This window comes from Lissotriton vulgaris, chromosome 2_1, assembly GCF_964263255.1.
Source record: "Lissotriton vulgaris chromosome 2_1, aLisVul1.2, whole genome shotgun sequence".
NCBI lineage: Eukaryota > Metazoa > Chordata > Amphibia > Caudata > Salamandridae > Lissotriton > Lissotriton vulgaris.
Window position 1 is genome coordinate 2,028,482,976 of NC_141687.1, and position 13,036 is coordinate 2,028,496,011.

General features: G+C 49.6%; 1 protein-coding gene across 1 annotated transcript in view; it reads right to left on the minus strand.

Annotated features, from left to right (window-relative positions):
- Positions 1–13,036, minus strand: part of LOC147733683 (CDC42 small effector protein 2-B-like) — a 194,431-nt gene that overhangs the window by 107,689 nt on the left and 73,706 nt on the right. Inside the window, exon 3 of the mRNA XM_086958255.1 lies at positions 8,031–8,132. Within this exon, the coding sequence (XP_086814381.1) occupies positions 8,031–8,132 (102 nt within the window). The remainder of the gene's footprint in view (positions 1–8,030; positions 8,133–13,036) is intronic.

Genomic DNA, 13,036 nt, shown 5'->3' on the forward strand with positions numbered 1-13,036 from the left:
GAGGTATGGCCGCAGCTTCTTCAGAGCCCACACCACCGCAAAAGCTTCCCTCTCAGTTGCACTCCACTTCTGTTCCCGGGGAAGCAGTCTCCTGGATAAGAAGACTACAGGCTGATCCAGGCCCTCTTCATTTAGTTGTGATAACACTGCCCCAATGCCATGTTCTGATGCATCTGTTTGGACAATGAACTCCTTGGAGAAGTCTGGGGCCTTCAGGACCGGTGCCGCACACATCGCCTGCTTCAATTTCTCGAAAGCTTGCTGACAAGCTCCCGTCCAAACTACCCGTCGAGGTTGTTTCTTCGAGGTGAGCTCTGTGAGGGGCGCTACAATAGTGCCATACCCCTTCACAAAGCGACGGTAGTAGCCTGTGAGGCCCAGGAAAGCTCGGACCTCAGTCTGTGTCTTGGGGGGTTCCCAGGCCATGATTGCCTCAATCTTCGCCTGCAGGGGCTGCACAGTCCCCCTACCCACCAAGTGTCCAAGGTACACAACCGACCCCTGCCCAATCTGGCATTTGCTGGCCTTGATTGTCAATCCAGCTTGTCTCAGGGCCTGGAGAACTGCTTGCAAATGCTGCAGATGGTCCTCCCAACTGCTACTAAGACAGCAATGTCATCCAGGTAAGCAGCAGAGAAACTCTCCATTCCAGAGAGGACCTGGTTCACCAGCCGCTGAAATGTGGCAGGGGCGTTCTTGAGCCCAAAGGGCATCACACAGAACTGGAAGTGTCCCTCAGGCGTGGAGAAGGCTGACCTTTCCCTTGCTCCATCTGTCAAGGAGATCTGCCAGTACCCTGAAGTGAGGTCAAAGGTACTCAGATATTGGGCAGCTCCTAGCCGGTCAATTAATTCATCCGCCCTAGGGATCGGATGAGCATCAGTCTTTGTCACTGAGTTCAGTCCCCGGTAATCCACACAGAACCTCAGTTCGGGTGTGGTGCGGCTTTTGGCACGAGCACCACCGGACTGGACCAAGGGCTGTTGGAAGGTTCAATAACTCCCAGCTCTAGCATCTTGGCAACCTCTCCATGGATGCTAGCCTTCACCTTGTCGGACAGCCGGTAGGTCTTCGACTTCACTGGTGGGCTGTCCCCTGTGTCCACGTCATGGGTACACAGGTGAGTCCTTCCCGGGACAAGGGAGAACAACGAAGAGTACTGCTCCAGGATCTGGCGGCAGTCCTCCCATTGCTCAGGAGTTAGAGTAGGAGAGAGAATCACTCCCTCCACTGACCCATCCTTCTCTTGAGACGAGAATAGATCTGGGAGAGGTTCGCTTTCCGCTTCCTCTTCCCCATCATCAACATGACTTCGGGCCTCTCATGGTGGGGCTCGAGACGGTTGGCATGCAGCACCCGTAGGGGCTGTCGAGGGGTCTTAAGGTCCACCAGGTATGTGGCCTTACCCTTCTTCTCCAACACCTCAAAGGGGCCTGTCCAGCGATCCTGGAGGGCACTAAGCTCTCCAGGCTCCATCACCCACACTTTCTGGCCAGGCTCCAATTTCACCTGGTGAGCATTGTGGTCATACCACTCCTTCATGACTGCCTGGCTGGCCTCCAAGTTGTCAGAAGCTTGCTTCCACAACTTCGCCATTTGGCTCCTGAAGGCCAGCATATAGCTCACCACATCCGGGGGGGGTTTTCTGGGAGACTTCTCCCAACCATCCTTCACCAGGCTGAGAGGACCGCGTACAGGGTGCCCATACAGAAGCTCAAAGGGGCTGAAGCCCACTCCCTTCTGGGGCACTTCCCTGTAGGAAAAGAGCAAACAGGGTAGGAGGACGTCCCATTTCCTCCGCAGGATTTCGGGCAGACTTCTGATCATGCCCTTCAAGGTCTTATTAAACCTCTCAAACAGTCCATTCGACTGGGGGTGATAAGGAGTGGTGAACCGGTAGGTCACTCCACACTCCTTCCACATAAAGTTGGTCCCCCTGTCAGACACAACTTCCTTGGGAAATCCCACTCGGGTAAAGATTCCCATTAGGGCTCTTGCCACTACAGGTGCAGTGACTGTCCTCAGAGGAATTGCCTCTGGGTACCGTGTGGCATGATCCACCAGAACCAGGATAAACCTGTGACCAGCTGTTGTTGGTGGATCTAAAGGCCCTACAATGTCGATGCCCACCCTCTCAAAGGGTGTGCTAACGACTGGAAGTGGTTCCAGGGGAGCCTTTAGCTTCACCCCTGTTTTCCCACTGGCCTGGCAGGTTACACATGTCCGACAGTAAGTGTTGGACGCCACTTTCATCTGAGGCCAGTAAAAGTGGAGGACAAGCCGTGCAAAGGTCTTGTCCTGGCCTAAGTGTCCTGCCAGGGGTATGGCATGAGCCAATTCCAAAAGAAAGGCTCGGTATTGTTGCGGGACTACCAAGGCCCTTGATGAACCAGGCAAGGGTACCTTGGGTTCACTGTAGAGGAGTCCATCCTCCCAGTAAACATGGTAGTGTCCCGTAACATCACCTGATGCTTGGGCTTCAGCCTGTCGCCTCAGTCCCTCAAGGGTGGGGCACTCCCTCTGCCCCTTACAGAATTCCTCTCTGGTAGGACCTCCCTCCACATGCCACTCAGCAGGGATGGGTAAATCCTCCAAAGAGTCTACTTCCCCCTCCACGGACTCCTCGTCCACCACCGCAGGTGGCCGATCTGTCACATGGGGTGTGGAAGCCGGAGCAGGCTCTCCCTGTCTCCGGGTCTGTCCCTTCTTAGCAGCGGGTTGGGCCATTGCTCCAGGCTCCAACCCAGGCGAACTCCCTCTCCGGGCAGTCGCAGACCGTGTGCTTGCACAGGCCCATTCAGGTGTACCCAGCATCGCAGAATGCGTCCGGTATTCCACCTCTCTCCAAGTGTTGTGTTCCATGTCATTCCCCAACAGACAATCGACTGGCACGGCAGGGCTTACGGCAACTCAAAGTGAACCTGCAACCCCCTCCCACTCAAAGGGAACCTCAGCCACTGGATAGTGGCCCATTCTGCCGTCAGCCATCGCGGCGGGGTGGAGTACATTAGGAACAACCTGCTCTGGAGACACCAGTTGACTTCTCACCATAGTCATACTAGCTCCTGTATCTCTCAGAGCCTCCCCTCTCTGGCCATTGATGGTGACCCATTGCCCATACTTTGTAGTATTTGGGGGCACCTGGATCTTTGGAACCATCTCCCGCTCTCCCAGGGACACTAAGGTGACACCCGCCCACTCACCCCCCTTATCTAAGGGCAACTCCTCCCCGAGCGCTACACTAGCTACTCCCGGTGACTTTCCTCCGGTGGGAGGGGGTGGTCTCTTTGGGCATCTGACATCCCCCTTATAATGTCCAACACCACCACATTCAAAACAGTGGAGAACCCTTGGCTGCTGGCTTTGGCCAGGATTAGGGTTTCTGGGCGGGTTTGCCCTAGGGGTGAAACCTGCTCCCTTCCCTTGAAAGTTATTTTGGGGACCTTTAGAGAACTCCTTTTTCTCTCCCCCCTCCTTCTTCTGGGGGGCGCCCTGTCCGGCTTTTTGAGAATCCCCTCCAGTCCCCTTTGAGGACACCCGGGTACTGGCCCAGATGTCCGCCTCCTCTGAAAGCTTCCGGTGATTGGTCAGCTTGCTGTCCACCAGGTGTTGGCGCAGCTCGTGAAAACATTTCTCGAGGAGGTGTTCTCTCAAAAATAGATCGTACAGCCCCTCATAATCTTTCACCTCACTGCCCTTGACCCAACCCTCTAAGGCCTTTCTGGCGTAGTCAAGGAAGTCCACCCAGTTCTGGGTGCTTAATTTGTGGCTCCCCCTGAACTTCTGACGGTACCTTTCTGGGGTAAGCCCAAACTTCCTTAACAACGCCAGCTTCATGGTGGGGTAGTTGGTTTGTTCCTCTGGTTCCAGGGCCAGCAAGGTGTCCCGACCAGCAGGAGGCATGTATTTGTACAAACCACCCCCCCAGTGCTTTTCCTGCACCCCATGAGCTCTCAGGGAGACCTCATAAGGAGCCAGCCACTCAGCTATGTCATACCCCTGACTGAAGCTAGCTGTAAGGTCTTTCGGCAAGTAGGGTCTGGACTCCCTGGTTGTCTCTTTTGTCTCGCTGCCACCATTCATTTCAGGAGAGGACCCCCGTTGCAGGCTCTTGAGTTCTAATTCCTTCAGCCTGAACTCATGGGCCATCCTCCTCTCCTCCTTCTCCTGCTCCAACTTAGCCAACTCCCATCTCAACTGTCTTTTCTCCCTCCTATCCGTGAGCTCGGCTTCAGTTAAGCTTCCTCCAGAGGCGCTACTGCCCCTTCTGGAGTAGGACACTGGTCCTGGGAGTAAGTTTTCCCCCTCAGTGTGGAATAACCCATCTATCTCCCCCACCGTGTCCTGGTCTACCCCTTCATCCTCCTCCTTCCTTTCTTGGTGTGCCTCCACCCAAGCCCTAAGGCTGGTCTGGAGCTCCCCCTTCCTGGCACCATGCTTGAAAAATACCCCCATTTGCTGGCAGAACACTTTCAGCTGTGACACAGAATAGACCTCTAGGTTTTCCAAGGCAAACTCCATTTTGAGTCAGACAAACCTAGATAACACACCAGAAATTGTAGAGTTGCAAGGGCAACCTAAAGCTACCTCCACCCACCACCAGGAACAAATTTGTAAAAATCAAAAAGACAAATTAGGAAGGCCGCAAGGAGAAAACTCCTGGTGTAGGTTTAGTGTATTACGTTGAATTACTATTGAGTAGCTGCAACCAAGTCAGTATCCCACCGCTAGGCACCAATCTGTTAGAACCTGGGGTAGCCTGGCCTAGGGCAAGACATATATTTCAGAGGCACAGTGTGAAGGTTGCAGACCACCCAACAGTAAAACCACGCAATAACACACAAAAATAACGCTACACCAAAATGTGGAAAAATAAGTACTGCTTTATAAAAATAATATTCTCTTTGTTTTCAAAATATACAGCTTAGGACATTTCAGGTTACTTTAGAATCAACAATTATACTTTTTAAACTACTAAGCAATTTATCAATTAGCTTCTTCAGTACATTACATTTAGTTGTCTTCAAATCAGTAGTTCCACTTCCAGAGATGTTAACCTGTTTCAATAATACATTACACTTGTCAATAAATTAATAATAACACTTCAGACTTGCTATCTCAAATCAATGACCAACATCACTTGTGCATTTCATCAGACTCCAGAATCAATTTCAAATGGTTACTATACTATGCACAATACTGGTCTCCCACAGCACCAACCTCCCTCACTTCCTAGTTCACAGTCACTGAGGATTTCCTCAAGTACTCCCTCCTGTGTGTCACTCAGCTATGGAAACTACTAAAGTATGGGTTATTCCCTGATAACCTCTAGCGCCACTCTCCCCCTCCAGTACACCTCCTTACTTGAGCCAGAATCGGTGATGGAAGATTTTCTGTGCCAGGGGGGTGAGGGAAACCACTTGTCAGGACAGAAGTGATTACACGCTGGCAGGATTCCCCAGCCTCTGAGGCCTCTCAGCTTCCCCCTGCGTGGCGCCAAAACCGAAGGGGCAGTCTCCCCGAGTTTCCTGAGCCGCTTCTGGGCTCCACAGACCTCTCCTCCCGCTCACGCCAGCCTCACAGTGGGGCGCTCGAGCCGGGGAGAGGAATTCCCGTTTGCCTCCGCCGCCGGGGGGAACTCCCGGCGCTCCTCCTCAGAATCTCCTCGCTGTGGCCAAGGGTCGCGCTAATCTCCTGGGCATGCGCGAGGCACACAGGATGCTCCGCCTCTCAGCCCGCCTCCGCTCCCGCCTTTCTCTGCGCAGGCTCCGCAGACAAGACGCCGCTTCCTCCGGGCCTGCTCGACCCTAGGCCCCTCCTGCGCAAAGGTGTGGAAACGCCTGAGGCATGCGCGGTAGCGCTCCCTGACGCCAAACCTTGGGGATTTGCACGATGAAGTGGCCAGTGCCCCCGGGATCCTGCAGACGGCGAGATCAGCGCCACTCCAATTAAACCGGCACCCTTCACTTCCCAAGCGCCTCCTCAGACACAATCCGGCGCCGATCTCTCCTGGCCCACTGCCCCTCTCAGGTAGCGCTCAACCACTGAGCTAGGACAGCTCACCAGGCGCCGACTTCACTCCACAGCAGGTGAGTGATGACTCTGTGGGGCGATTGACTAGGGGACAGTCTCTGAAACCAGGACAGGACGGTGTAGAAGGCTGAATAAAAAGGGTGAGGGCCACAAGACTTAACCCTCTTCTGCTAGAGGGAAACACTCCAGAATTCCTTTCACTGGGCAGAGGACTGCACTCCGCAGCGCTGCAGTCTCCTTCTCCTCAAGACTTCCCCTGTATGGTTTAGACAAGGGGCAAGCTAGGCGCCCAGGGTCTCCAGTAACCCTTAACAGCGGGGTCAGGACAAGTAACCCAAAAGGGGATAGTGAGGTGATTCAGTAAGGCAGCTTCCCTATCCAGGAGGTCAACCCTATGTCTAGCCTCTTCCCACCCTTAGCTACAGCCTGTCCTCCAGCTGACTCTCTCAGGTAGACAAAATGGCTGCCCCGCATTCCGCCTTATATAGGCTGACCCTCAGTGGTCCAGAATGGACCAGAAGGTTCTAGAACGCCCTATGCTAGGCTATGGCCAAGTTCTGAGTGTGACAGTTAGGGCAGTTGGTAGCCACCATTTTGTGTGGTTCCAACTTTCCTGTCAGAACAGGCCTCTGGGCCTGAGGTGAAAAATTATGAGGGACAAAAGAACACCTATCCCCTTGGCCAACACCTATAAAAAGTCAGTGGACAAAAATTATCAAGGGTATGAGGGGCAAAAAGGGGACAAAATAAATAAAAAATAGGAGGGACTACGCCAAAAAGCCAGACAGGTCTAACACCCACTATATCTGAAATGGGCATTATTATTCAGGGGGCGGTCACGGTTCTCTCAGGGATGACTAAAAGTAGGCAGCCATAATTTTAATGTCAATGATGGCTGCCAGTATGCCATAAGTAGACCAATTTTGGTAAAAATAGTCAAGTGTGACCATTACGCCACTGGCACTATTATGCCATTAACGGACGCAATTCTACCAGAGATTAAAATCTTATGATGGGGGCTAGTATACTCATTTGGCGGTCCTTGACACTAGGCATAGCTTTCAGAAAGTGACACTGTTTATTATAGAGAGGCACAATGACCGACGGACACATGCATAAATAAATGCAGATGAGGCTCTTTTCTCTGAAATGAGTAGAACTGCTCTCTTTAATATTCAGTCTATTTGAAATATTGGACTTTGCTTCACCTCTGAGAGCTACTTTGAGGGTGCTGGCAAGCTACCAGTACCTCCCAAGCTACTCGTTGGAACCCCCTATATTAGTACATAGGCTGCATCAAAACATCAGTGCCAAATCACCAAAGGTCTGTGTCCAACTTGCATCCACTGTATGCAATCTGTCTCCTTGTATATCTGGCCCAGATATAGCACATCTGGTCGACAAATACAGAGTAATGACCAACTGGTCCAAAGATGCTTCACCGACAGTCAAAGAGTGGTCTTATTAAAGTAACAAATTAAGAGTATTATTTTGATGAACTCCTGGCTGTCTCAGGTTCCCATGATTTTTTGGGCACCATTGAGAGAGCTCTCACCCGCTTTGGAAAGACAAATGAGCATTGAAAATCTGTGAATGCTTAAGTGAGAGAGGCTTTTAACAATGAATGCAGAAATAATAGCAAGTGCTTAATTACATGGAAAGGGGAAGGAGATAAAACATTAACTTCTATTTACGGGGTGGGAGGTTTAAGGGAAGATACTAGCGCTGGAATATGACAATGCAAATACTTTTATAGTGTGGACTGCGGTGGGGTGTTACACACCACTGCCCTTGTGGAGAACATCCAGTATTCAAGAGTGATGCTTCGGACACAATTACATGCCTTCCGAAAGGCATTTCAGAATAATTATGCAAGTGATTTTGGTTCAAAATCAAAACAAGCTTTATTCCCAATTTGTTTACCTATGAGAACAAGAAGGAGCGCTTACAGCAGAAGATACTGCAAAGTAAAAATGACGTAATGGTAACATGCTTACCGATCTATACGCGGACACCTCATCTCCTAATCCTACATGCGAAGTATGTACAAAATTCATAGGCTCTCCAATCATGCTTCGGTCTATTCTCCGACGCCGCTTCTATAACACAAAATACAAAATGCTTCATGTGTGGCAGACAGAGGCACAATTGCATTACATGTGTCCATTAATCTCTGGTTTGCCTTTAAAGGCAGCTGTTTCATAAATGTTTGTACTGCTAGTGGCTCCTTTTGGTAGGAGGTGAACAGGGTTTAGTCAGTCAATCACTGTTACAAATTATTTTTTTCTTTTTAGGTAGGAGCCTTCCTATGGTCCGAGTGAAAATTCATATTTATTAAAAAGGTATCCGATAGGAGTGCCATGAATGTGCAACTGCATCAAAAACCATGACTAACATTTACCTGCATTAACAATAGAGCAGAGTAAAAGCTTCTTGAAAACACTAAGACTTGTCCGATGTCCCTCTCCCAAACAGGTTTTTTGTTTCCTCTACAGATTGACCACACAGTGTTGCTTGTGAAAACCTTTGGCAAAAATATAAAACACTGTCCCACAGAATGGTTTTGTTCGCAAAAGAAAACCATTAACATAGGTCACAATCGTCTCGATACATGAGAAAGTAAAGATAAAGGGCCATATGTATCAAGCAAATTCGCATTCGCAAAGGCTGAAATTCTGCGAATTTCGGCCTTTGAGAATGCGAATCTGCTAAATGGTATGTATGAAGAAAAATCTGGTGCAAAACAAGAAATCGCTAAATTTGCGATTCCTTATTTTGCAATTGCATTTAAAGAATCGCAAATTTTGCGATTCCTTAAATGCAATGTATGAAGCAAAAAAAAAATGCAAATTGTCCTTAAGGAATCGCAAATTACCACCAACTTCAAGTTGGTGGTAAGTTGTGAATTCCTTAAAAAATGCAATTTTTTTCTTTTTTCAAAGTGCCATGTGACGCACATACATGCCCCTAGGGCATGTATGTGCGCACCATGTGCACCCATGCTTATTTCAGGGGTGCAACAGGGTGTCCTTTGGACACCCCTGCACCCTTAAAATTATTCTCAATTTGCGATTCTCAAATTGCGAATCGCATATTGAGAATAACTTCCCATTCATTTCTATGGGCCAGGACTTCCCATTCATTCCTATGGGCCTCCTGGCCCATAGAAATGAATGGGAAAGTATTCCTTAATTGCGATTCGCAATTTGCTAAATCGCAATTAAGGAATACTAAGAATTCGCAAAAAAAATGCGAATTTGTACATACCAATTTGCAATTCTGAAATCGCGATTTCTAAATAAAATCGCTATTTCAGAATCGCAAATCAGCTTGAGGATACATATGGCCCAAAGTACTGACCAGATCAAACAATGGCAGAGCAAAAAAGATTTAGTTATTTAATTTGATGCAGATCCTGAATGACCGCGGAGGTACATTTTGAAAAGATCATTAAGAACAAGAGATAACGCCCGGCGGAGAGACAAAGCAATTTTCCAAAAATACAGAGACTGAACCTAGTTAAAATGATGGCGTTTGTTGGAGATAGTACCAACTGCAGAAGTTAGAGGCATGGGCCACGCAGGGGGATTTTAAAATCTGAATACCAAGAATGAAACCACGAGCACCCCCCTGGATCTCTAAAGTACACTTAACCATTAAGAATCTACCACTTATCTTTTTTGCTTTTTGCCAAGAAAATACCTACCCCATTGTGATTTCAGGTTTTTGTCGAATACTAGGATTCAGACTACTGTCTATGCTTCATTCTGAACTAAATAGAGAACAATCGACTCACTGTAACTCTTACATCCCACCACCCCAATCAACACAACCCCCAACAATAACCAATGAACCAAGAATTGTAAGACAAACATAGTCGCCTCACTCTACATAGCTCCTAGAAATTAGAGAAAACCTCCTCTTGCATAATCAGAGGATCAAAACCGGATCCTGCTTCTAAGAACAGTGAAGAGCCACAGCAAGATACACACCAATCACGCCTGCTCGTATACCATCTAAAAGACAAAATTTGCCACAATACTTTAGGTAAGATGTTTTGTCCCAACTTAAAACCACATCTAGAGGCACTGTTACATAATACTTTACTATCTGATCAGTTAACAGATCCCAACAGTGACCAATAGAGAATACACAGTAAATTCAAATCAGGCTTAGTTTTCATTTTCTCCCACATGCCTCCTGGTGGCACTCCATTTCTGCAAACATACCATCCATTCGGGCCATTGTTATGTACTGCCTCATTACCATGGTGCTCCAAGAAATTTGGTGCTTCCCACCGGCTGACAAAATGAAAAAATGTGTCTTATTCATAAATCATTCCAAAAATGGCCATCTATATTGGGTGCCTTTGATGGAGAGCTCATCAGTGACAGACCTAAATGGCATTCTCCTTCATAGGGTGATTCACAGTATAGTTTGAAATAGCCAACATGTGTACTCCTGAAAGACACCTTACTCTTTTCCTCTGGCTATTCTTAGCACTTCTCCCTCATCTGACTTGTATTAAAGTTTTGCCAGAGGATCTCTAGCCCACTGGTCATGGAATGGTTTCCTTAGGCCCACTGTAAAACTCGAGCCATTCTCATTACAGCGTGATCTTCTCCTAGAAGGGTGGAGAGCATGGCCACCAAATATGCTTCCAGGGCGGGGCCCTGCACCACTTCTCTCATGCCTTAGATGTTGATATTCTCCTGTTGGGAGCGATTTTCAGGTTCCTCACACCCATTTAAGTCATTGCTTAATGTGCTTCAAGTCTTCAGGACAGTCTAGTGTTCTTTCCCTCATGGTCCACCATATTCTCCAATTCTACAACACTGGCGCCCAGAGGATCCATATCTTCCTTGACCATATCTAGTTTAAGTGTCAGATCATCTCTAAGGTATCGTAGACTTTTAGCCAGATCACCCACTACGTCTTATAAGCTCGGTCTTTAAGATGGGCAAGCCCTTCAGAAATTCAGACTTCATGGGTAACATCTTTAGTTGCTGAGGGTGGTCCAATGGTCTGGGCCCTGTAGGAAGAACCCCTGGCTGCACACCCCCATCTTCGTTGAGAGTGCAAAGAATCCCAGCAGGTTCTTTTTAGGTCTTGCACAGGCGTTCTCGCCGCGAGAACTATAGCTGTCGGCTCAGCTGACAACGAGTGGAGACAAGAGCTAGCCACGCGCAGCGTTTTGCAGTAGGAATAGGTCACGCGCGTGAGCTTCTGCCGTAGACAGCATGGCAGAAAGAATCGGATCGCGCCGCGCGCCTCGTGAACAGTTCACAAGACTGACTTAGGAATGCAGGGGGAGTCTGCAGAGGTGCGCGGCGCCGATAAACAGGCTCCTCCCGCCCGCTGTCCATATCCTCGTTCCCGCCCCCTGTCAGTGTCTTTGTTCACGGATGCCTCCGGCCCCCTGTCTGTGCCCTTGTTCCCAGCCGCTATCCTTTTCTTTGCCCCCCCTCCCCCCCTCCTGCCCGCTGTCCATGTCCTCGTTCCTGCCCGCTTCCATCACTTTTGGTTTCCAGGCTGCTTTGCCTTGCAGACTCCTGCTCGGTGCTGCGATCAGCGTGGGGACATTAGCTGACATTCTCCGGCACAAAGTTTGATTGAGGAATCCTCCGACAAGGACTCCTCAATCAAATAGGATAAGGACTTCCATTATTGGTTCAGTAAGAGCCTCAGTGTAGGGGAGAGTCGGCTCAGCAACAGAAGAAGGTGAATGTAGAACCTCAGTCAAGATGTTAGACTTAAACTCCACAGAAGGAAAAGTCAAGTTCAGCAGATCTGCAGCCTTTTTAATCACAACGTGGTATGGAGCCACATCCCTAGAGGGTGCATCAGAAACTGCAGGCAACCCCCACTCTGGAGAAAATTCCAAACCACTTGCACTATGCAGATCCTCAAAATAATCATCCTGATCCTGAAGTTCTCCTTCCTCTACTTCTGGATCCTCATACTCCTTCTCTTCCAAGAGACGCTGTGCTCTACGCCTCGACCACTCCTACTGAACCGAAGTCATCGGATCCGGTAGCGACTCAGACGGAGCCGGGGCCGGCGTCAAGTTAGGAGCTGGCACAGTCTGAGGATGGGAAGCTGGAACAGGCGTCGAATCCCGAATCCGATCCCTAGGTCGCTCCAGAGTCGGCGAAGCTGTGCGCGCAGTCGATGACCTCGGTGGCGCCGAACCAAGCCATGGTGGATATGGCGTTGGTAAAAACGGCATAAAAGGCGCCGGGGCGTATGTTTGAGGGACGCCCAAGTTATAAGACAAGGGACCCATGGGACCAGCCGGTGCACCAGCGGGGTACATTGCCCTGGCATACACGCCATACATTGCATTTAGGAAATGAGGGGTCCTGTCCAGGACCAGGAAACAGAGGGTACAAACCCACTGGCTGCCCAAGAGGAGGGTGCACCAGAACCGTTCCTTCATGACCATCCTGATCTTCGGGGTGATGCACTGGAGTCGTCGGAGCCCTAGTATCTTGATAGTCTTCTTCCTCATGTGCCGAAGACTGACACGGATCCAGAGTCGTATCCGGACCCGGATCCGGAGATGGCCCTCGAGACTGAAAAGGCGAGGCCTCACCTTCAGGCTCACGAGATGGTGATGGTGACATGAAGTCCTTATGATGCCTACGAGATGAAACCTATTCTTCGAATCAGACTTTCTGCCGGAATGATGCCTCGAACTATGCTTCTTCCTCTTATGTTTTTTCTTCGAGGATCCCGAAGCATGTCCCGAAGCAGACTTTGACGCCGACCGGGACCTCGATCTCGTCTTCAACCTCAACCTCGATCTCGACCTCGACCTAGAGTGTCCGGATCTTGACCTCGAAGGCCTCTTGGCATCCTTTCCCTTTACCTTGGCCAGAAGGAGTTTAGCCTCTCGTTCTCGCAGAGCCTTCGGGTTCATCTTACAACAGGAACGACAGCCTCCGACGTCGTGGTCCGAGCCCAGACACGACAAGCAATCATCATGCGGATCGGTAATTGA